The sequence below is a fragment of the Oryza sativa genome, chromosome 1 (assembly GCF_034140825.1).
Source record: "Oryza sativa Japonica Group chromosome 1, ASM3414082v1".
Taxonomy (NCBI): Eukaryota; Viridiplantae; Streptophyta; class Magnoliopsida; order Poales; family Poaceae; genus Oryza; species Oryza sativa.
The window spans coordinates 24,018,185-24,043,441 of NC_089035.1; the positions used below are offsets into that span (position 1 = coordinate 24,018,185).

Sequence of the window (25,257 nt, forward strand, 5' to 3'; positions counted from 1 at the left end):
AAAACCAAACTCGGGAGTCCACCAATGCTGCTAGGTCTCGGTGCCGGTGGGTCTCTCGTCGGACCTGGGCTTCAGTTGGGCACCATGCGAGCAGCAGACACCGGCACACCGCGTGAGCAACTAGCGAAACAGCAGACACCGCGCGAGCCGTGAGCAGCAAAGCTTTCGCTACGCATCTTCGCTAGCTGCAGAATGCCCCCCAAACCCTTTGCTAGCTGCAGAACGCCCATCCTTCCTCCCGCCCGCACTCGATCGCCCGCCTACGCAGGATGACAGAATCTTTATCTCCACCACGGTCCACGCTCGTACGCCGCGACCTGTCTTGGCCGGCCGCGTGTATGCATGCTTGAAGAGCTTGATGGACAGTGGACAATTGGAAAGGTTCCAGTGTTAGTTCTCACAAAAAAAAAAAAGTTCCAGTGTTCCAAATGAGGTTTACGGGCGTTTTTTTTTTTTAATTACAAAGTACAACGTAGACACTCAAAACACAAGCACACTCACCGTTATGAACGCACGCACGCAAACCATACCGGCCATATAAGCATCTTTGAAGGTTCGTGGATATTCTTAACCAAAACAAAAATAATTATCTTTATCTTTATCTTTATTTTTATATCTATACCTAATTAAAAGATTCGTATTTTTCCTTTAGTCACATTTTATTTCGTCCATATGTCCGATTCCCTCCCTCTCAGCGCGTGCATGGGCGGTTTACAAAACTAGGGTTTCTCTTTCAACATCTATACGATATGGTTTTGCTTTGATTCTTGGGAAAACGGAAAGAGGAGAAGATAAGGATCAAAACCCTCAATTTCGGATTATCTCACTGGATGTGGCCAGATTTCACAAAGGAGGGGGATTCAAGCCTTCTCAGGCAGATGCGGCAATACAGACGGAGGTTGGAGACGCCCCTGTAGTACTGGCCCACGTGACAATGAAAGGAGTGGGGGAGGCTGATTAGACTTGGCGACAGTGAAGGAAAGAATGGGGGAGGATGATTAGACTTGTAGTGCCTTGCTGGGCTGGATGCGTACTTGCGGGCCGAAGCAAAGGGGAGGAGAAGGGAGAAAAGTGGGTCGGCTAGGCTACGGGCTGAGGAAGGAAACGGGCTAAAATTGGCCCAAGAGAAAGGAGAATTTTTATTTAGATTTTTGTTTAAATAAATGCTGAAATGATGTTTGTATTATTAAAATTAGCCATTGAGATCTGAAAATTTCAAGAAATTTCTAGATAGTGTAATTAATCATGGAGAACTTCATAAAAATTAAATTCAGGCATATCATTTTATTTCCACACTTACTTTACTTTTCAATTAATTTAAACACCTACCTACTTAAAAAAATCAAGTATTCCAGGAAATGTGTATTTAAGTTAATTACATAATCTAAATCTTTCTTAAATTCTCCTCGATTTTCTCATCTTTTCTTCCCGTTGTAACGCACGGGTATTTTTTATAGTACCTACTAAAAAACGAAATATGTTTCCAACCAAAATTTCGATCGTCCGTCAAAATAACAAAAAATTTGTTTTTTGGTTACAAGGAGGGAACCTGTTTTCTTTCGAAAACGCTTTACTTCGGACGTCCGACCCGAGCAAAATAATCGGACGCTACCACACGAAAGTACTCCCAGAGTAGGCACTACATGCAGCGATGGGCCCACAAAAACAGGAGAATGCCAGATGTGCGGGCACCCGATGTAGTGCGCATGCATTGGGCGCTGCTACCGCTTGGGCGCACCACGCCGCCTGTTGTGCCACCCACGTCTCTCCTACACGCGTCCTCGTGCTGCCACGTGTCCCCACCACGCGGCACCAGAGAGGTTGGCACCGTCCCATTGTATGACGGTGCCAACGACTCTGGCGCCCCGATAAGTTTTTTCAGGGTTCTATTTATGAAATAAGTTTTTTTAAAAGGATCAGGGAGGTCACTTTGGTGTTGAGTACGTAGTATATCACTAGAAACAACAATTTTACCGTCGCCATTCTTCCAAGGTTGGTGTTTACACTCTGATATTCTTCATATCTCTTATATTTGCTGGTATTAACATAAGAGTAAAGTGCATAGACGGGTCCTTAAACTCGTAGGGTTGTGTCATCTAGGCCCTAAAGTCTAAAAATGCAGATTCGGGTCTCAGAACTTGTCAAAGTGTATCATTTAGATTCCAAATCGATATAGCCCTTTAGTATCCTACGTAGCGCCAATGTGGCATGCCACATGGACGTGACGTGTCATTTTCTTTTTTTTTCTTTCCTTTTTCCTTTTCCTTTTTGTTTTCTGATCTCATTCTTCTTTTTGTTTCCTTTCTTCTGCTCGGCTCACAGAGAAAGGAGAAGAAAGGGAAAAAAAAGAGAAGAAAAGAAGGAAAAAGAAAAAGAAAAAATTTTAAATGGGTTCCATTTGTCACATCATGTTCGTGTGGCATGCGACATCAGCGTCATGTAGGATCTCAAAGGGGCTGTGGCGATTTGGGATTTAGATGACATACTATAATAATTTCTGAGACTTGAATATACATTTTAAGAGTTTATAGACTTAGATGACACAATATTACAAATTTAAGAACCACTCGTGTACTTTACTCTTATCATAAGTTAGTAGTCTTCAGTCAACGGCCGGTAACCTCATAGAACAGAATAAAGACAGGGAACAAACTCCAGATTCTTCCCGTCAGCTGACAAAGCGGGAAGAATTCTAGTTTTAGTGAAGCGGTAGAAGTAACTATTTTCAACCAAAGTGTTTGAGCCCCAAATCCTCGCTTTTGTTGAAAACAAAAACAGTGGTAGATGTAATTATAACATGTACTCCCTCCGTTTTAAAATGTTTGACACCGTTGACTTTTTAGTACATGTTTAACCGTTCGTCTTATTCAAAAAAATTTATAAAATATGTAAAATTATATGTGTACATGAAAGTATATTTAATAATGAATCAAATGATATGAAAAGAATAAATAATTACTTAAATTTTTTGAATAAGACGAATGGTCAAACATGTACTAAAAAGTCAACGGTGTCGAACATTTTGAAACGGAGGGAGTATTATCAATATGTTTTGATTTGCCTCTCAAAATAATACGTCCGCATCTCGGCAGTGCGCGTCCCCCCTTCGCCCGTCACAGTCGGCGCGCGTGACGGCCTTGGAGCCAGACGAAAAGCAGGTCGAGACCGCTCCACCGCGCATATCCACGCAACGCAACTGGTACGTGCTGCCTTGACGCGCCCAGAAAAGCGGCACGGCTTCCACATTTTTCGGCCAAATATTATATCCGGCCGTGTACCGGAGCACGTGCCGAGAACACGTCGCCGTCGTCACGTCTCCCGCCGTGATCTAGCGCCAACCGGGGACGACCAATCACGTATAGCCGGAGAGGTCAATAGCCGAGTAGGCGACCACTCGTTTGGTCTATTGGCCAGTTAGAATCGCTGCAGGTTTTAAGCAAGGGGGATAAATTAAGAGTCCTGGACGCGTTGGCGGGACAGGGACGTGTGTTTCGTCTTCGAGAGCTCGACTTCACTCGCACCGTGTCCGTGTGTTGCGTGTGTATATATAGCTGGGCAGCCACGCTCTGGTTTCCATCAAACTAGAACTGAACTGAGCGAGCTAGCTGCTTCTACAACTGTGCAGGTAGCTAATTAATCTAGCAATCCTCCCGTAGATTGGAATAATGGCAGATCAGAAGGTGATTCTCGCCGAGCCGCTGCTTCCGGGGAAGGAAGCTGACTTCGCCGACGACGACGACGTGGAGGCGCAGCTCACTTCGTACCACACCGGCGCCTCCTTCTCCAGGACGTGCCTCAACCTCACCAATGCCGTCTCCGGCATCGGGGTGCTGTCCATGCCGTACGCGGTGTCGCAGGGCGGGTGGCTCAGCCTGCTGCTCTTCGTCCTCGTCGGCGCCGTGTGCTACTACACCGGCACGCTCATCGAGCGCTGCATGCGCGCCGACGGCTCCATCGCCAGCTACCCGGACATCGGCCAGTACGCCTTCGGCGCCACCGGCAGGAGAGCCGTCGCATTCTTCATGTACGTCGAGCTCTACCTCGTCGCCATAAGCTTCCTCGTCCTCGAGGGCGACAATCTCGACAAGCTCTTCCCCGGCGCAACCATGGAGATTCTTGGCTACCAGCTCCACGGCAAGCAGCTATTCATTGTACTCGCCGCCGCCGTCATACTGCCCACTACCTGGCTCAAGAATCTTGGCATGCTCGCTTACGTGTCAGCGGCCGGGCTCATCGCCTCGGTGGCCTTGACGGCGTCACTGATCTGGGCCGGTGTCGCCGAGACCGGGTTCCACCGGAACAGCAACACGCTCAACCTCGCCGGAATCCCCACCTCCCTCGGTCTCTACTTCGTCTGCTTCACCGGCCACGCCGTCTTCCCGACGATATACTCCTCCATGAAGAACAGCAAACACTTCTCCAAAGTTCTCTTGATCTCGTCGGTGCTGTGCAGCCTCAACTACGGGCTCACGGCGGTGCTGGGCTACATGATCTACGGTGACGATGTGCAGTCGCAGGTGACGCTGAACCTGCCCTCCGGCAAGCTCTACACCAAGATCGCCATCGTGATGACGCTGGTGAACCCGTTGGCCAAGTACGCGCTGCTCGTGGCGCCGATCACGGCGGCCGTCGAGGAGAGGCTGTCTCTGACGCGGGGCAGCGCGCCGGCGAGGGTGGCCATCAGCACCGCCATCCTCGCCAGCACGGTGGTGGTGGCGTCGACGGTGCCCTTCTTCGGCTACCTCATGTCATTCATCGGCTCGTTCCTCAGCGTCATGGCGACCGTGCTGTTCCCTTGCCTCTGCTACCTCAAGATCTACAAGGCCGATGGCATCCACCGCACGGAGATGGTGGCCATCGCCGGAATTCTGCTGCTAGGAGTGTTCGTCGCCGTCACCGGCACGTACACTTCTTTGCTGCAGATTATAGCCACTTTCTGAGGTGGTTGGTTGCTGTTGGTCTCTGATAGTAGACAGTAGTACTTACAGACAATAGTGTGACCACAGTGTCCTTAAAATAAAGGGCGCTTGAAAAAATTTTCGGAGTTAGTTTGTATCTAAGATAAAGCTGAATCAATAATATTGACTTAGGTGAAAAAATTGTATATATTATTGGTGCCAACAATGTCAATGTTGTATTTAATAAATATCAGATATGAGACACTAATTTAGGTTTATTTGTAAAAAAAAAAATGCCAAGTGACTAATTTGTTTAAGGAACAAATCCATAAGAGATGTTGTCGACAATGTCAAGGGACAAATTTGTTAAAGTAACAAAGCCATAAGGGGAGGATCCACTAAAAAAAAAGGAATGGACAGCGATACCTGTGTTTTGCTATTTGAATGACGGCCGATGCTTCCAAAATCCAAACCTACCCACCTAGGTACTACAGACCTGAAGCAACGAAGAACGAAGGTTTTTTCCTCTGCTATCGAGAGGTCTTTCGTTGCATGTCATTCAAATATTTATCAAAAATCTTAAAAGAACAACAATAAATTGAAATTCAACCTATTCAAGTTGAGGAAAAATAATAAATTAAAATCTAATGTTTTGTTATTTTTGTTTTAATAACCTATATAGATTAAATTTGAAATTGCATAATTGTTAAATATGCACGTTTGTGAAACGATATATAATATATTAAGCTATATTTTTTAACTTTTCAAAAAAAAAGCTATTTAAATAGCATGGAAAAAAGGAAGAGCATTTTACTCTCTAATGGGAATAGTTAACTCACATATATAGATGCTAAATATGCTTCACATGCATTTGGGGATAGTTAACTCACATATATAGATGCTTGATTAATCGCCAGTATGTTTACTGAGAAAGAGAAGAAAAGGAACTGATAAGTCAAAGGAACTGATAAGTCATCGCCCCCTACAAGCCCAAACAGGCAAAGGTGTACGATGTGGGTCGGAGTGACATGGTCGTGGCTTCGCCGCTTTGGGTGGAGGCGTGGAGCGATGCGGGCAGTGGAGCAGCATGCTTTGGGCCACCCGACGCAAGAAGAGAAGGCTGACGAACATAGGGTGGAATAATTTGTATGAGTAGCAAAGGAGGGGCGTGGCTCTGGGTGCCCGGACGAGACGCTGGAGCGGAGCTGCTCTGGCACTCGGCTCAGCAGCGGAGGAGCGAGCTGTTTCTAATCCGGCAACCTCTCTGCTAGATCACCCAGCTCTTCGCCTCTACTCTAGGCCTCCGTTGTCAGATTCAGTAGATTCCACCTCTCTACCTCATTCCCCACCTCTATTCCTTCTACCTCTATTCTTCCACTACTTCTAATCCTACACCTGGGGAGCCGATCCCGATCGTGGCACGAGTTCGATCCAGAGGCGGTCAAATTTTACCGTTCCTCCAACCCAAACATCCATTTCATACTTACGGTTGGATTTTGCTGGCGCAGGGGATGCGAACCCTATGGAATAAGGTCACCATAGGGCCCTCAACTGAACAGCGAGATTTTCTAAGATCCTTTAACTAGAAAACCAGAAATGTGTACCTCTAAACTCTCTCAAACCATTCACCGAAGGTCCCTTGGCAGTATTTTTGCCTGGTTTTACTGACGTGGCATCCTAGTCAGAAAAAAAATAAAAAATTACGTGCGGCCCACATGTCAGCTGCACTTTTTTCCCTTTTCTTTTCTTCTCCTTCTGTACTCTCTTCTCTGATTCTCTCTTCAGCAAGCGCGGCAGCCACAAGCGGAGCGGCGTGACGGGGTTCTCCTCCGTGGAGACGACGAGCACGGCCGCGGTGGCGATGGCAGGTTCCCAGACCCAGAGCCAGCGGTTGCCGACGCCGACGCGGCAAGTAGCGGGCGAGCGCGGCTGGAGCAGGTGGAGGGGCGGCGGTCAGTGGGAGAGCGCAGTTGCAGCGGCTCAAGCGGCGGGCGAGCGGCAGCAGGCGGCGGTGCGCGGCCGGAGCAGGTGGAAGGGCGGCGTTGGCGGCTGTAGGCGGCGGAAAGCGGCGGTCTGGTCCCGGGGACTCGAGGAGAAGGAAACGCGAGCACCGGGGCCGAGGCGCGTGGGGAGCTGGTCGCGCAACGCGGCGACGTCGTCGGGGCTGAAGAGGAACCTGCGGTGGTGCACGAGCTCGTCGCCTGGACGGAGCTTGTCGCTAGCCTCGTCTGATGCCGGCTCGTACTCGGGGTGGTCATACGCCGGACGCGGCGGGTGGCGCGCGTCGAGGGGCTCCCTCGCTCACACCGGCCAGACGCTCTGCGCCTTCCGCGAGCTCACCGACGGCCTGCAAGAACTGCGTGATCCCCGCCGCGTCGACGAGGTTGTGGCAGATCTGGGTGCTGAACACGAAGCCGCCACACCTCAGTCTCGTCACCTATGATGCAACACGAAACCGCCACACCTCAGCCTCGTCACCTACATGCATGGCATCATGAACACGTAAATCACGCACAATACAAATGGTGCAAAATTTGCAAAGTTTATTCAAGTTTTATGACGACGTACGTACCTGCACATAGAGTAGTGGCCGGTCGGTGACGACGGTGAAGTTGCTATCCGGCAGGGTCAAGAGTTCGCCGGCGCAAGGGATCGGCGGGCACAGCGAGTCACCGAACTCCTCCAGCGAGACATCGGCATCGGCCTCGACGAACGAGACGAACGCGGAGGAGGCCGATGAGGAAGTCCACCGCGTCCTTGTGCGCCTTCGCGTACAGCACGCGATGCAAGCGCTTGTCCACCAGCAGCTTCAGCTATGGCCCGGCCCCGGCGGGCTTCGCCTGCGCCGTCATGTCGTTCGCCGTCTGCAAGCACGTAGTGCTCCTAGCAATCAATAATGATGTCCACATTTTTATTGACGGGAGCGATCAAGGAGCAGCGGACGGTGAGCTCGGCGGCGACGTAGGCGCAGCAGCAGCATCTGGGCGGCGGCGAGGAGCGCGCGGCGGAGAATGCGGCATCGGTGTAGCAGCCGCTGCTCCGGCTGAACGTGCTGGCTCCAGGTCTGGGAACCTGCCGTCACAGCCACGGCCGTGCTCGTCGCCTCCACGAAGGAGAACCCCATCACGCCGCTCCGCCTGTGGCTGCCGCGCTCGCTGAAGAGAGAAGAGAGAAGAGAGAAGAGGAGAAGAACAAAAGAGAGAAAAAAAAAGATGTGCAGCTGACATGTGGGCCCCACGCAATTTTTTAATTTTTTTTTGCTGACTAGGATGCCACGTCAGCAAAACCGGGCAAAAATACTGCCGAGGGATCTCCGGTGAACGGTTTGAGAGAGTTTAGGGGTACATATTTCTGATTTTGTAGTTAAGGGATCTCAAAAAAATCTCGCTGTTAAGTTGAGGGACCTCCGGTGACCTTATTCCGAACCCTATTGGACGGATAACCCAATTTTTGTTTTGCGCCTATTGGGCCGTTTGTCTTGCCGCCTGGTCGAACTACTCGGCCCGCTGGAGAGTGGAGACAGTGGGCCCATGCACCGCGTGTTGCGAAGACGCGGACGGCCTCCGCCGCCGCCGGCGAAGCGCTGCCCTGCCAGTGCCAGGTGCCAGACGTGACTGCGTGAGAGGCCAGCGAAGAGATGGATGGCCAAACCATATGGGCGGCCCTACGATTCCTCGCCGGCCGGCCGGATCGATTCCGTGTACCGCATGCTGCGGCCCCATCTCCGACTTCCTCGGCGTGCCGGTTGGATCGGGCGCTGCACCGGATGCTGGCAAGATTGCTGTGGAGGAGATCAGCTCGCTGCTGTCGCGATCGACAGTCGCCGGAATCCATTGACCAGTAGCCGACTCCGCCTGGGACGACCTATACTTTGGCACTTTTATTAGCGACGACCTACTTGCTTGTGCAGGTAGGCACAAATATTTGTCCAGCGATCAGTTAGCTTTCTCATAAATCGGTGTCGAAACATGAATTCGGCAATAATAAAAGGGGGTAGCGCACGAGACCTAAAAGTGGATGGATGCGGAGACAAAGGATTTAGACAGGTTCAGGCCCTCTCAATGAGAGGTAATACCCTACTCCTGTTTGGGGATTTGAATCCGCCGAGTGTGTATTGATCTGACAATCAGATTGTGTCATGCCCCCTAGAGGGCCTCCTGCCCACCTTATATAGGGTGGGGGGCAGGATTACAAGATAGAAACCTTAACCAATACGGTATCGGTTTCCTAAATCTACTTTACAATATTATCAAACCAGGACTTTAGGCTGTTCCGTAATATATAAGGAAACGTAATACCCGAGTCATGATCTATTACATATTCCATAGATATAAGTTATCCCCTATGACTAGTCGGATAACCATGCCGTATGGGTATGGGGTACCCATAATATCCACAGTAGCCCCTGAGACCTTCGCAGTCGAAAAGATAATCTTCTCTCGAACCAGATTACTCCAAAGCCGAGTGCTTCAATCATCTTTGTCATGGTCTCCCGAGTACTTTTACCAAATCTGAAGACTGTGGAGGGCTGGAAAATAAAGTCAGGTGCACCGACTAGATGCACCTAATAGGTGTAGCCCCCGACAATGTGGTTAATTGAATAAACCAAGCATATAGTCAAGGAATAAATAATCCAATCAACCGAGTGGTTTTGATAATCGTAATCAACCAAGTGACTTGATATCAATATATAGCATATGCGGTGTGAATCCTCCAAATAACATGATCCGAGTGATATACCAACTGCTTTGTAAAATATGATGAGTGATATAGCAAAATAGCTATAAAGAAGCTTGTATATTGTGAATAAAGAAATTTCCAAAGTATTGGGCATACGCCATGCGCACACTGCTTTAACAGATGTGCTTAAGTCCCTAGAAGACACATGGTTTCACCACACCTGGAAATATATGGCATATGTGGTGTAAAATCCGAGTAAATAAACTCATAAAGGATTTACCAACCGCCTAGAAAATGACCACAATATATAATCAGCCTAAGCCATAATATTGGTCAATAAAAATGCACACTTACGTGGCGAAAAGCAACGATATTGTATCCAATCAATTGCTTAAAAACCCAAACAGCACCATGACTATATTAAAAAGTCAGCGGGGCAGCTATATAAAGCTTTACTGTTTGACACCTTTTAAGATGCATTGTACCAACTCCTAAAAAGTTGAGTAACTGCGGTATAAAAGGATTTTAAGGTATTGGGCACTTGATCACGCGCACTTTGGCCTAAGCAAAAAGTGCCTAAGTCCCTAAAAGAACGTGACAGGCCACACCTGAAAATATGGGCTGCAGACATATTAGGCCTAGGCCAAAACATATGCCCTCGACACCCTTTAAAGGATGACGCATGTAACATGCTCCCGAGTAATAAATCTTCCGGGTAATATAGACCAAGCGTAGCTCATATGAATAGCTTCTGATCTGAGTGATTATCCCTTATGGGATACTCCAAAATAGATGTAACAATTGAATCCCGACTGGCGCAAGTATTCAGTTGATAACCCTTACGGGGAATAATAAATAGTCCAGTCTTTGAGCATATAAAATAGACCCATGATCATGAATTCATGTTGCATGTATCCGGAGCAAGTCCAAATTGAAGATATAATACTTGTATTTGAGCTAGTAAGCCCCTGAGCACGTAGTCACAATTGTTCATTGATGGTAGCTGACGCAGTTGGCATAGAGACAAGACAACCAATATAGAGAGAATATTGCCCACCAGAGGTGGCAAAAATATTGGTGGTAGTGAAGATAGTGATACCGATCAAAAGTACTGAAGTCGCATAGCCATGGAGGCGAAGAAACCAGTCGGCGGCAGTCAGGTCAACCAGCAATGAATATGAAGGCGCTCAGCGATAAAGTTGTGTAGTTGACGACAACAAACGCAATCGACATGATGAAGATGACGATGTCGGTGATCCAGCCAATAGCAGTGTAGCAACCAATGATAATGACAAAGACGCTCATCAGCATTTGCATAGTAGGTCAACCGTGAAGGTGAAATAATAAGTCGGCGAAAACATAATCATCCATTAGCAACAGCAGAGATGTCAGGGTCGATGAAGCAGAGGTGCTGGTGATGATGTCAGTGACAATAATCCATCAAATTAATGTTATAGCTGTTGTAGATGCTTCACTTGGAGGAGAGTTGATGTTGTTGCCCAACTCGTCTAAACCGAAATATTTGAAGTTGTTGAAGTAGAATGTCTGCTCCGAAGCAAAGATGAAGATAATGACTCCTGGAGTTGACTCGTGGGTTGATGAATTGATTTCTTCAGCTTGACATAAAATTTGTCAAATTTTGAGCCTTGTATTTGTGTAGCCCCCGACTCTTTGATTAGTTGGGAAACAACTGAACATAGAGTCGAGAACTGTAGCCTCTTGTCGTCGAATAGTTATTGCTTGATTGAAGATATGTGTTGAAGATGTCCAAGTAGAAATCCTGAATATTGGAGAGCCTCTTGTTGTAGTAAAATAACATGGCATCGCATGCCGAGATGTCGAGGCTCACAAAGACGTCGTGGTTGGTGAAGTAGCAAAACTTGCGAAGTAGCAGCAATAGAGTTTGCCAGTGCCGAAGATAATAAAGATGAAGTCGCTCTATCATGATGACAAAGTTGCATTGCCGTGATGAAGTGAACACGAGTCGTCGGCAACAGAAGCAAACTGGTAGTGAAGACGCGCAGTTGTGAAAATAAAAGCACTAGTCGGCGACAACATAACCAGTCGGCGACGGAAGACGATGATGTTCACGCTAAAATTAAAAGTTTGATCTTTATACGATGAACTTTGGGTGCGTTTAGTTCACGCTAAAATTAAAAGTTTGATTGAAATTAGAACGATGTAATGGAAAAGTTGAAAATTTGTGTATATAATGTTATGAAAAAGCTAGAAGTTTGAAAAAAAATAATGAACTAAACCAGGCCTTTTCCAAATGGGAATTGTAGATAAAGACTGTTCAATCATGATGAAGCTTTACGTAAGCGGTGACGAAGCAAGTGCACATGTGCCGGCGATCACATGTCTCTTTCTTATAAAGGATCAGACAGCAGTTCCATATTGGAGTATATTCTCCAGTACCTTCAGACAAACGAAAAATCAGCAAAGTGGCTGGTTACCCATCCTAGGCTCCCAGCGGTTTCTTGCAAAACAAGATGTAACTTCAGCGCAAATACTCTCTCTCTCTTTAATAGATAGCATCGTTGATTTTCTTTACCACAAGTTTGACCATTTATTTTATTCAAACAATTTACGTAAATTATATTATTTTGTTATGAGTTATTTTATAGCTTAAATTACTTTAACCATAATTTATACCTTACACATTTATATAATTAAAATTGGTGAAACGTGTGTTCAAAAGTCAACGACGTAATCTATTAAAAGACGGAAGAAATATAAATGTAGAAATCTTGCAGGCGAAGCAGGTAAGACATTGGAGGGATGACCGGATGATCACCAAGTCAGAAATGGCGACTTGGTACCATTCTTCCTGGATAATTCGAGCTGAAGGCATTTTGACTCGGACACTACAAATTAGGTGGATCTCCTCTTCTGAAGATCACACAGTTTTTCAGGCTTCTGAACTTGCTCAGCTAGCCACTCTGCTCCAACGCACGCAGCTTAGCTCGGAGTGACAACGGAATGGCTACCATGGATGAGCAGCAGCCACTGCACATCCTCTTCCTCCCGTTCCTCGTGCCCGGCCACCTCATCCCGATCGCCGACATGGCCGCGCTCTTCGCGGCACGCGGCGTCAGGTGCACCATCCTCACCACCCCCGTCAATGCCGCCGTCGTCCGCCCTGCCGTGGACCGCGCCAACGACGACGCTCTCCGTGGCGATGCCGGCGGCGCACCGGCGATCGACATCGCCGTCGTGCCATTCCCGGACGTCGGGCTCCCGCCGGGCGTCGAGAGCGGCACGGCGCTTGCTTCCGAGGAGGACCGTGGCAAGTTCGTCCATGCCATCCAGCGGCTGCGCGAGCCGTTCGACCGGTTCATGGCGGAGCACCACCCCGACGCCGTCGTGGCCGACGGCTTCTTCACTTGGTCCGTGGACGCCGCCGCCGAGCACGGCGTCCCGCGGCTGGTGTTCCTCGGCACCGGCGTGTTCGCGCGGTCATGCCAGGAGAGCATGGTGCGCCACAACCCGGTGGAGGCCTGCCCCGACGACGACCCCGACGCCGCCGTGTCCCTGCCGGGGCTGCCGCACCGCGTCGAGATGAGGCGGAGCCAAATGATCGACCCAAAGAAACGGCCGGACCACTGGGCCTACTTCAAGATGATGAACGACGCCGACCAGAGGAGCTATGGCGAGGTGTTCAACAGCTTCCACGAGCTGGAGACGGACTACGTCGAGCACTACCGCACGGCTCTCGGCCGCCGCGCGTGGCTCGTCGGGCCGGCGGCGTTCGCGAGCAAGGACTTCGCGGCGAGAGGCGCCGCCGAGCTCTCGCCCGACGCGGACGGCTGCCTGCGGTGGCTCGACGCGAAGCCACACGGCTCCGTGGCGTACGTCTCCTTCGGCACGCTGTCCAGCTTCTCGCCGGCGGAGATGCGCGAGCTCGCCCGAGGCCTCGACCTCTCCGGCATGAACTTCGTGTGGGTCATCAACGGCGCCGCGGACGACACCGACGCGTCGGGTCAGTGGATGCCCGAAGGCTTCCCCGAGCTGATCTCGCCGCACGGCGATCGCGGCCTCACCATCCGTGGGTGGGCGCCGCAGATGCTCATCCTGAACCACCCCGCCGTCGGCGGGTTCGTGACGCACTGCGGGTGGAACTCGACGCTGGAGGCCGTGAGCGCCGGCGTCCCAATGGTGACCTGGCCGCGGTACGCCGACCAGTTCTTCAACGAGAAGCTCATCGTGGAGGTTCTCAAGGTCGGGGTCAGCGTGGGGTCCAAGGACTTCGCATCGAATCTGGAGAACCACCAGGTGATCGGCGGCGAGGTGATCGCCGGAGCTGTCAGGAGGGTGATGGGTGACGGTGAAGAGGGCGCCGAGGCGATACGGAAGAAGGCAGCGGAGCTAGGCGTTAAGGCGAGGGGCGCCCTGGAGAAGGGCGGTTCGTCGCACGACGACGTTGGACGGCTGATGGACGCGTTGATGGCACGCCGGACCTCTGTTGACGTATGAGGTGGCGGTTGACGTGAGGAACGCCGTCGGATGGTGACCGGACAGCACACGCGTTGTAAAATTCTGGTTATACATATACATGAGTATAACGTTGAGCGGCCCCCGCAATTGCGCAGCTAGCATTAATTTAAAATTATCTATTTTTTATATATGATTTTATTTAAAATTATCATTTCCGTGATTCTAATAATTTTATAGTTTTTAAAAGCTATGCCAATCGTTACCCTTTACTCCTTTGTATCCTTTTTATTTGCTTACTTGATCTACCACTATTTATATTCATCATCTTTAGAACTTTAAAAATTAGGCCTTATAGTTTTCAGAGTTCATTTTCTTGATGGATTTCTTATTCATAATTTTTGGAAGTATCATCAAACATCGCCAATTAACTACTCTATGGCCCGTCCGTTGCTACTTCTCTTTATTGTCATTGGATTTTAAAAATCGTATATAATTATTGCTTATGTTCTTTTTTTACTTTCTATAAGTCTCGCCAAATCATTAGTGGCTTTGCCACTATACCCAGCCCGCCCACTGTCTCCTTTCCTTATTGTCATTGAGATTTTAAAAATCAAACATGATTATCATTGGGGTTTATTTTTACTCTCTATAAGTCCCGTAAACCGTAGTGACCATGCTGCTTAATGACATGCCTATCGTCACTTCTCTTAATCATTATTGGGATTCTGTTTGGGGTTTGTTTATAGTTTTTAGATATCCCAGCAACCGCCAGCACTCTACTTCTTTACAGACCTGTTGCTTCTCCCTTTTTATTGTCATTTGTCATCGTTGTGTTCTAGATGGATTTTTTTAATAAAAAATGCATATTTTTCATTCCAATGATTTTTATTCATAAATTATATTCCTACTTAAACTCTTATAATTATTTTTCTATTTTTGAAATTTATTTTATTTGTTATTTTGAACTTTAATAATCTCGTCATGTGTTCTAGATCGTCCTCCACACTTAGACCGGCCGTCTCTACCTTCTTGTCGATGCCTTGGACCTCACCCCCTCGACCTCGACGCCTCTTTTCCTCACACACGACAACACCAACCTCATTGCCACAGTTGGCTCCCTCCTTATTGATCCCGTTGATTCTGACAATCCTCGATGCCCTCGCCAACCTCCACTCTCTCTAATGCTCCAAGATTTGGTCTAGGAAAGGAGAAAGATGATAGGAAATTGCCTTAGTATTGGGGATGATGGTTGAGAACTCGATGGAGGGAGGAGGAGAATGGCGATTAGTCCTCGGGCCAATGGGGCGGAGTAGCTGACGAAGAGAGGATGAGGACAAATCGACTGGAGAGCAAAAGGATTCAGTGGGGAGGAGTAATGGATCTAGAGATAAACAAATCTAAAAATAACGGAGAACCGAGCGTTGCTCGGTTGGCTAGAGTCGCCAGGTGAGCGAGCAGCCCGCGCAGGTTCGATCCCTGGGATCGCAACTCATGTTTCCCATGCACTGAGGCCTATTGCCTCCAATCTCATGGTGTGTGTAAGTGTGCGTTCTGAGTTGTACCCTTCTCAAACAAAAATTAAAAATAACGGCTAGCCCTTAATTTATCTCGTGGCACAGAATCCTGTCTCGTAGTTTTTCTGTTTTAGTTTTTTTCTTTTCATCTTCTGAAGCCATGTCTTCTACAAACCCATTTAGAACATTTGAATCGGGTTCCCAAAAGCATACTATTCTTGATATATCGCATTTACTCTGATATATCGCATTTACTCTGCAGTGCATGCATTATTTTAGCTATACTAGAAAAAATGCCCGTGCGTTGCAACGGGTAATTGATATTTTAATTTTATTATTGTTATACGGTTTAGCTAGGGAAAAATTCACTGTGGGAATTCGCTTGAAATTTTTTTTCAGAAAATCATGAGCTGCAATTAAGAGTATGTATTTCATCTCAAGTTAGCATGCGACTTTTTTCAAAAGATTTCTTATACGACTCTTTTTATACTTTCAAAAGGAAACAAGCTTAAAATCCAACTCAAACATGGATATTGTCGACGTCTGATATCGCGGTTCCGGTATTTGCATGGTATGTGGATCGTCGGTGTTAGGGTATACGCGAGACTAAGGTAAAAGAGATGGAGACAGGGATTTTTATACAGGTTCGCCCCCCTGAATTGTCAGGTAATAACCCTGTATCCTGTTGGCCGGAGCCAGTCGTTGTTCTTATTCACCATAATCACACAAGTATAATATTTGGGGTAGCCTATCTAACTGTTGTCGACATGGCGGTCTGAAGGTCTGAATCGTAGTCGACAACAGGGTAGCCTTCCTCCTCGAATCCGTGCCCGGCGAGATCAGAGATAGCGCTTTCGTCTCTCCTGACAGTATCCGGAGACACCGTAGGGTACTAGCCGTGCATATCCCTGAAGTCGATATTCGGCGGCGTGTCTTGGCGTATGTAGGCTTCTATGTCGATTGTGTTGGGTGTTGATTCTCTCGTGTCCCCTCTCCTCCAAGGGGGGCTTGTATTTATACCCATAGGTGTCCCCTTGTCCAAGTAGAACTAGGGAAACCAATATGGATACAATCCGAGTAGTCATTGTCGTTTCCATGTAGAACTCTGGTTGTCTTTCCTTATCCGGAACTCCCTCGAGGTCAGTTTCCGTATAAGACATGGTATGTGGTGGTTCCTGCCGAGATTTAGTCAACTACTATTAGGTATGTGGTATCCATAACCCTGACAGTAGCCCCCGACTTCAATGCAAATGAACGAGTTCATATTCTCAACCGCAGACTTTGGAGGAACTGTTATCGAGCTCACGTGACCGTTCTCGGTGAGTTTAGAGATAACGTTAGACTTCCTTTATCAGTCTCGTGCGGGCACCGAAAGGGTTTGTCTGAGTCAATCTCTGATGTCAACCGAGAAAGTACAGAGCGTACGACTATGTTTCTCGTCTTGCTGTAATCGAGAATTTGGATTGAAGTCAAGAAATTTTATCTCGGCGGGTACACCATTTCTTTATTCCATATTCCTTGTCGAGATCCACCAAACCGTTCTCGAGTGATCGAGAAGGCGTAGAGTCTGCGACGGAGCCTTGTCAACATTTGTCGTACTCGCCTTAGTCGATCTTGGTGTGGAACCATAGAGACATAGAGTCTTCGATAATGTCGAATAGAATTTTCCTGAACTCAATACTCATAAAAGAATATTAGTTAGAAATAGCCCCCGAGCGAATGCTCAAAGGGTGACATGTTATAATATGACAGACTAGTAAATTGAATGTACAGACCAGTGTTTTGTATACGAGCGTCTTCTCTCTTACCGACTCCGATCAGTCAGTTTGTAGAGTCATACACTCTCCCTAGCCCCCAGCCTTGTCGTCGGAGAATCGTTCTCGGATGACAAGGCTCTTGGACCTTTGACCTGCCTCGGTTGAACAAGCACTGATCGTAGCCCCCAGCCATGAAGTTGGAAAACTCAATTTCCGATTACACGGCTTGGTTAATACGCACGGCGAGAACTCTTACACGACCAGATCTTACATGGTCTTTCGTCTCTGAAGGATCCGACAAGGCCTTATCGGCTCTGGGCGTCCCCAGCCGAAGTTCCCTCAGGTTCCTCGGAGGCCTTGTCAAGACGGCGTAAAGGGACAGTAGGATAGGTTTCAAAGCTAGGTGTCATCGTGGTAAGGGATCTCTGGGTAAAACACTTGGCGATCTTGTGTACCTGATATCAATTTTGTTCGAGAACCAGGTAGTAGTTGTAACTCAACCACTAGAAGTAAATGTACGAGAGATTGCTACGATTGACTGGTTGAGAACCAGTGAGTAGGTGTCTCTCGATCATTTGAAGTCGTGGTGTGAGGACCGCTGCGTTATTGCTGTAGTCGTACCTCGATCATCTGAGGTTGCGGTGCGAGAGATTGCTACGTATTGGTTCGAGGACCAGCGAACGTGTAGAATTATCTCTCGAACACCAATGGAGGTTGCGGTGCGAGAGATTGCTACGTGCTGGTTCGAGAACCAGCGAGCGAGTAGAGTTATCTCTCGAACACCAATGGAGGTTGCGGTGCGAGAGATTGCTACGTGCTGGTTGGAGAACCAGCGAACGTGTAGAATTATCTCTCGAACACCAATGGAGACGCTAGAGTTGGTTTATGTGCATCTCATGTGGCCAGCATGACTCACACACCCAACTTGTAGTATATCCGGATGTCCGTTCGCAATCATGTCGGGTGATCAAGCCGACGGTGTTCGCGAGGAATTATCCGTTAACAACCTTTTCTCGAGTAGTCCAGCCATGGCCGGTGCTATGAGATAGGTCGTCGGTCTTCGTTGATAGGTTGGGCGCGACGACTCTGCATTTGCCGAGATCGTTCTCGATAATGTGGTGTACTTGACCACAACCTACTCGAGTGCTCAATTGTTCTTGAAAAATATTTTCTAGAAGACAAGACATATAGCAGATAATATCGAGTATGTACTCAAAAACTGCATGGATCTTCTAGTATTATCAGGATATAACGAGCAGATGTAAATATCAGGGCATTATGTAAACCATAAACAAGCATGATTCATACAGAAGAGAGCAGAGCGAGCCCCCAGCGTCGGTTTAACGTCGGAAACACTCGCGCGATAGATATTGTATAGAAACATGCTCTAGGTAAACATAATAAATTATAGATCTGACAATGCTGTATGATCTGAATAGGTACGATAAATTCCAGATAAAATATTGCGTATCTTTGTAGATACAAGCCGGATGTATCTACGAAATTAGTAGATCAATTTAAAAAACCAATCTACCAATTACCTTGTTGCGTACTCGTTCGATGTCATGCGATCTGACATCTTTTGGTACGCCGCGAAGCTTGAGGCTTGGATGATCTCGATAGACCAAGTTGTCGATGACGATAATTGTTCCGATCTTAGTCGGAAGATTTACTTGGACAGGTTGGATCTCTCCACGGCCGAAGTCATCGAGTAGCTTGTTGTTGGAGAATCCATCTCTTAAACCCATCTTGTCTAAATCCTGAAGCACCAAAATCCCCCTACCTGGCACGCCACTGTCGATATCTGATGTCGCGGTTCCGGTATTTGCATGGTATGAGGATCGTCAGTGCTAGGGTATACGCGAGACTGAGGTAAAAGAGATGGAGACATGAATTTTTATACAGGTTTGGGCCCCTGAATTGTTAGGTAATAACCCTACATCCTGTTGGCCGGAGCCGGTCGTTGCTCTTATTCACCATAATCACACAAGTACAATATTTGGGGTAGCCTATCTAGCTGTTGTCGACATGGCGGTCGGAAGGTCTGACTCGTAGTCGACAACAGGGTAGCCTTCCTCCTCGAATTCGTGCCCGGCGAGATCATAGATAGCGCTTTCGTCTCTCCAGACAGTATCCGGAGACACCGTAGGGTACTAGCCGTGCTTATCCCTGAAGTCGATATCCGGCGGGGTGTCTTGGCGTATGTAGGCTTCTATGTCGATTGTGTTGGGTGTTGATCCTCCATGGTGGGTGTTGATTCTCTCGTGTCCTCTCTCCTCCTAGGGGGGCTTGTATTTATACCCATAGGTGTCCCCTTGTCCAAATAGAACTAGGGAAACCAATATGGATACAATCCGAGTAGTCATTGTTGTTTCCATGTAGAACTCTGGTTGTCTTTACTTATCCGGAACTCCCTCGAGGTCAGTTTCCGTATAAGAAATGGTATGTGGTGGATCCTACCGAGATTTAGTCAACTACTATTAGGTATGTGGTATCTATAACCCTGACAGTTATGTATTTCCAAAAACGAAAGAAATTAAAAATCGACTCAAATACGAATGACATATCAAAATATTAGTAAAAATATCTTTAATTTTTATATTAGTAGAGATTTGGTACGTTGATTTGTATCTCACTTAAGCTTTGTACAGCGCCTACAAATTTGACGGCATGGCCCAGCCCCTACTAAACCCGAAGACATTTTGGAGTTTGGACTCGTGTATAAACATTTCTGGAAACGCCGTCCTCTCCCGAAGAGCACAAACTTTTCAGGCTTCTGAACTTGCTGAGCTAAGTCACTCTGCTATCTACTCTGTTCCAAAACACACAGAAGAAAAGCTCGGAGTGGCATGAGCATGGCAGCCATTGATGAGCAGCAGCCACTGCACATCCTCTTCCTCCCGTTCCTCGTGCCCGGCCACCTCATCCCGATCGCCGACATGGCCGCGCTCTTCGCGGCACGCGGCGTCAGGTGCACCATCCTCACCACCCCCGTCAACGCTGCCGTTGTCCGCCCTGCCGTGGAACGTGCCAACGAGGACTCTCTCCGTGGCGATGCCGGCGGCGCACTGGTGCCGATCGACATCGCCGTCGTGCCATTTCCGGACGTCGGGCTCCCGCCGGGCGTCGAGAACGGCGCGGCGCTTACTTCCGAGGACGACGTTCGCAGGTTCTTCCACGCCATCCGGCGGCTGCGCGAGCCGTTCGACCGGTTCATGGCGGAGCACCGCCCCGACGCCGTCGTGTCCGACGGCTTCTTCACTTGGTCCGCGGACGCCGCCGCCGCGCACGGCGTCCCGCGGCTGGTGTTCCTCGGCACCAGCGTGTTCGCGCGGTTGTGCAACGAGATCATGGTGCGCCACAACCCGGTGGGGGCCTGCCCCGACGACGATCCCGACGCCGTCGTGTCCCTGCCGGGGCACCCGCACCGCGTCGAGCTGAGGCGGAGCCAAATGGCAGACCCGAAGAAGCTGACGATCCACTGGGCATTCTTACGGCGAGGTGTTCAACAGCTTCCACGAGCTGGAGCCTGAGTGCGTCGAGCACCACCGCGCGGCGCTCGGCCGCCGCGCGTGGCTCGTTGGGCCGGTCGCGCTCGCGAGCAAGGACGTCGCCGCGAGAGGCGCCGCCGAGCTCTCCCCGGACGTGGACGGCTGCCTCCGGTGGCTCGACACGAAGCCGGACGGCTCGGTGGTGTACGTCTCCTTCGGCACGGTGTCCAGCTTCTCCCCGGCGGAGACGCGCGAGCTCGCCCGAGGCCTCGACCTCTCCGGCATGAACTTCGCGTGGGTCATCAGCGGCGCCGACGAACCGGAACCGGAGTGGACGCCCGAAGGCTTCGCCGAGCTGATCCCGCCGCGCGGCGACCGCGGCCGCACCATCCGCGGGTGGGCGCCGCAGGTGCTCGTCCTGAACCACCCCGCCGTCGGCGTGTTCGTAACGCACTGCGGGTGGAACTCGACGCTGGAGGCCGTGAGCGCCGGCGTGCCGATGGTGACATGGCCGCGGTACTCGGACCAGTTCTACAACGAGAGGCACGTCGTGGAGGTGCTCGGGGTGGGCGTCGGCGTCGGGGCCAGGGACTTCGGGTCGAACCTGGAGAGCCATCACCGGGTGATCGGCGGCGAGGTGATCGCCGGAGCCATAAGGAGGGTGACGGGCGACGGCGAGGAGGGCGAGGCGATACTGAGGAAGGCGGCGGAGCTAGCCGCGAAGGCGAGGGCGGCGCCGGAGAAGGGCGGGTCGTCGTACGACGACGTCGGGCGGCTGATGGATGAATTAATGGCTCGCCGGACCTTCCGTTGACGTACGAGATAATACGGAGATAATGGGTTGGTTTGGTTTATAGCCTAATTAGGCCATATCAAATTTCGTCAATACCAAATTTTGGTAAGTTTTGGTATAACTAATTTTGGTAAGGCAAAATTATGTTTAGATTGAAGCCAAAATAGTCTAAGTTCACTATTAAAATAGCCTATTTTTTTTAGATATGTCAAAATTTGGCTTCAAACCAAATAGACACTGAACACTATTAAAATTACCAAATATTGGTAAGCCTAATTTAAACCTCAAGCCAAACCAAACCAGCCCAATCTCTTCAACGCGTACGTCTGATCCGTTGGGATTTTTTTTTTCTGTTTCGCAATTATAAGTCGGCGAAGTAGCCTACTGTTCATTAAAGGAGTGGTGAACAGTGAGAGTGATAAGATTCTGTAGCAAATACAGTATCGTTCAATATTTATTCACCGTATAAGATCACTAGTACGTACGTTTCAAGCTAACTGTACTTGCTGTGATCGGTTAACATTTTCTATGCAACAATAATGGCAATCTGACTACGATAGAAGGGTTTGCACAAAAAAAAAGACTACGGCCGTGTTTAGTTGATTTGGAAAAAAAAAAATTGACGAGTACGGATAAACATTTAAAATATTAAACGTAGATTAATAACAAAACAAATTATATATTCCGTCAGTAAACCGCGAGACGAATCTATTAAGCCTAATTAATTCGTCGTTAGCAAATGTTTACTGTAGCACCATATTGTCAAATCATAGTGTAATTAGGCTCAAAAGATTCATCTTGCAATTTACATGCAAAGTGTGCAATTGGTTTTTTTCGTCCACATTTAATGCTCCATGTATGTGTCCAAATATTTGCTGTGACGAAAAAGTCAGAAGTTTAAAGGGAACTAAGACTGTGTTAAGACTGTGTTTAGATCTAGGGGTGAAAATTTTTAGTGTGTCACATCGATTATACGGACACACATTTGAAGTATTAAACGTAGTATAATAATAATAACAAAACAAATTATAGAATCCATCTATAAACTACTTGACGAATTTATTAAACCTAATTAATCCGTCACTATATAAAACCGTGCAGTATAGATGTGTGATTTTGCTGACGTGGTGTCCTAGTGTTGACGTAAAAATCGAACACGGCGCCCTGGGAGATCTGCTTAGCTCCTGTGCAAGTCCAAATATGATGAGATGCGGGCGTGCCAGTCAGTTTGATCCTGCCACTGACAAGATATGCAAACAGTAGATCAAACAGCCGATCGGCTGACAAGCCGATGGAGTAGTTCCAGCCGATAGCCGATAATAGCCGATGCCGATACCAGCCGATAGCGATAGGATTTAAGCGATCGGCTATATGTCCAATGTAGATAATGATATAAAGGCAGTCGGCTGATGATAATATAATATAGCAATATAATCCAGTAGAAAACCAATCGGCTAATAATATGATATAGTAGAACAAGTATTGATCCAAAGGTTAAAGCATATATCGGCTGGGGATCCGATGTCAGGAAATCCACAAGATTAGATTAAACAGTGAAACCTTTGTTGTCATCGGCTAAATCCAACTTATATGTATATGCGATCTTTATGAGCCGATGCAACGTCCAGATAACTCACTGGCTGAAACCCCGATGAAACCCTTATTGGCAATCAAGAAGCAGGCTAGAGATTATGGTTCTAAGCACGACTTAGTAGATCAAACTTAACTGATGCAGCACTAAGTATGAAAAGAAACATAATATCTAGACAATCAAGCCGTTGACTGATTTTAAGGGTGGTAGATATCTAAGCTAATCTAATCTAGCAACACGATTTAGCAGATACCGGCAGAAACCCTAAAGCGAGAAGCAGCCGATAGAGCTAAATTGATATGATAAGACTAGATTAACAGAGACATATGATAAATAGGTAGGTAAATATATCATCCAAACCGTAGCAATCCAAGAGGTCGAATATACTGATGCAGCCTTGAACGACGCCGACGTAGATGACAAATTCACCGGGGCCCGACGGAACGTAGGACTTACCCCTTCGCCAGAGATCGAACTGAACTGATGCAGCCCCGCGTCAGGTGCCCAAATTCCGCCGGAAGATAAGTAAAAACCTCAGGGAAGAGGGTGGCGATGTGCCGAGAGTAGTTGTATTGATCGTGATTGATAGATTACATAGACCCCGGGTGTATATATTTATACCCATAGGGAGATACAAGTCCTTGTCGGACAAGAAAGAAACTAAAAAGGAAAAGATAACGTCCTTATCGGACACTAAACACACTTTCCAAAAGATAAAAAGAAACTAATAAACTATGTCTAATTAATAGATAAACTGTCATGTCGCATCCGTCTTGAACTCGGACTCTTCTAGATAAGCTTCCTTTGATTGATCCGACTCCACCATGAACACGACATCGTGGCGACTTGACTCCCATCGGCTGATTCTAGAACTTTGAAGCCGATACTGACTCTAAGCCGATGGTAACTTTGGGCTTACCAAATTTCACTGTTAACACATGCCCCCCAGTTTTGGAGTACGAGAACTCATGCTTTAAAATTTCTTGTCTTGATAACTCCAAAACCGATCTTCCTTTGCTTCGTGCAATCGGCTTTCATGAGCCGATATTGTTTGCATTAGTTGAGCTAGACTGTCAAACTCGTGGCAAAAGAATCTATCTCCGATAGGTGCTGACAATCCTTGGAATGCAAGATCTACTAGCTATTCATTGCTTAGGTTCAAACTATAACATCGGCTGCGGACATTACGAAATCTCTGAATATATTCCATAGCCGATTCTCCTTCTTGCTGCTCAACTGATATTAAGTCTGAAAGCTTCAACTCGCTGACTCCAGCAAAGAAGTAGTCATGAAATTACTTCTCAAGATCGGCCCATCCTCTGATAGAATTTGATGGTAATGATGAAAACCAAGTGAAAGCCGATCCAGTCAAAGACAATGGAAAAAACCTAACTTTCAGAGCCTCTTTAGTCGATGCTTCACCACATTGCAGTAAGAATCGGCTGATGTGTTCAAGTGTAGATGTATCATCTTGCCCTGAAAACATGGAGAAATCTGGAATCTTGTATCGGTGTGGAAGTGGAACTCTATCGAACCATTCAGGATATGGCTGCCGATACATATGGATCCGTTCCTTAGGTCTAATTCCAAACTGCTCCTCTACTAATTTTGCAATTCTATCGGCCCAATCTTACTTCTGGCCGATACTGTTGATATAGCTCATCATTGTGACATTGATGTGTCTGCCCCCTGAGCCGATGCTGTTGTTGTTCTTCAATCTGCTCCCCGAGCTGGCTTTTCTGAATAACTAACCCATCAACTGTTACTTTGATCAAATTTTGTAATGTATCCGCCAAAACTCCAGATTGATTAAACAATGTGCAATGAACTGCTTCATCAACTGTATCTTGAAGTATTTCAACTATCGGCTTGGGAAATTGAGTCTTCTGAGTTGGCCCTTCTGGTGTCATGATGAAACATTGAAGACAACGCATTTGAAAATCAGCTACAAACTGCTTCATCTGTTGCCTTTGTTCCTCTGTTAAATTCTACACTGTGACCATGATCTTGGCATTGACTTCTACTTCAGACATGTGGATATAAAATTCGTGGTCCCACTGGGCGTGCCAAAAGCGTATTGACGTAAAAATCGAACA

At 47.8% G+C, this 25,257-nt stretch overlaps 2 protein-coding genes and 1 pseudogene across 2 annotated transcripts; all 3 read left to right on the plus strand.

Moving 5' to 3' along the window:
- The first annotated feature begins 3,575 nt into the window (after nt 1–3,575).
- LOC4325959 (amino acid transporter AVT1I) lies at nt 3,576–5,106 on the plus strand. The gene has a single exon (XM_015774517.3). The coding sequence runs from the start codon at nt 3,666–3,668 to the stop codon at nt 4,938–4,940; it is 1,275 nt and encodes a 424-aa protein (XP_015630003.1). The 5' UTR covers nt 3,576–3,665; the 3' UTR covers nt 4,941–5,106.
- A 7,373-nt stretch (nt 5,107–12,479) lies between these two features.
- Nucleotides 12,480–14,284, plus strand: LOC4325960 (scopoletin glucosyltransferase). Its single transcript, XM_015765680.3, has one exon. It carries the CDS (start codon nt 12,561–12,563, stop codon nt 14,052–14,054), a length of 1,494 nt encoding a protein of 497 aa, XP_015621166.1. The 5' UTR covers nt 12,480–12,560; the 3' UTR covers nt 14,055–14,284.
- A 5,857-nt stretch (nt 14,285–20,141) lies between these two features.
- LOC107278109 (probable UDP-glucosyl transferase 73B6) lies at nt 20,142–21,829 on the plus strand (annotated as a pseudogene).
- The last annotated feature ends 3,428 nt before the right edge of the window (nt 21,830–25,257 follow it).

Bases quoted from the DNA above. Each gene is read 5' to 3' on its own strand.
- LOC4325959 (XM_015774517.3), top strand. From the start codon at position 3,666: ATGGCAGATCAGAAGGTGATTCTCGCCGAGCCGCTGCTTCCGGGGAAG.
- LOC4325960 (XM_015765680.3), top strand. From the start codon at position 12,561: ATGGCTACCATGGATGAGCAGCAGCCACTGCACATCCTCTTCCTCCCG.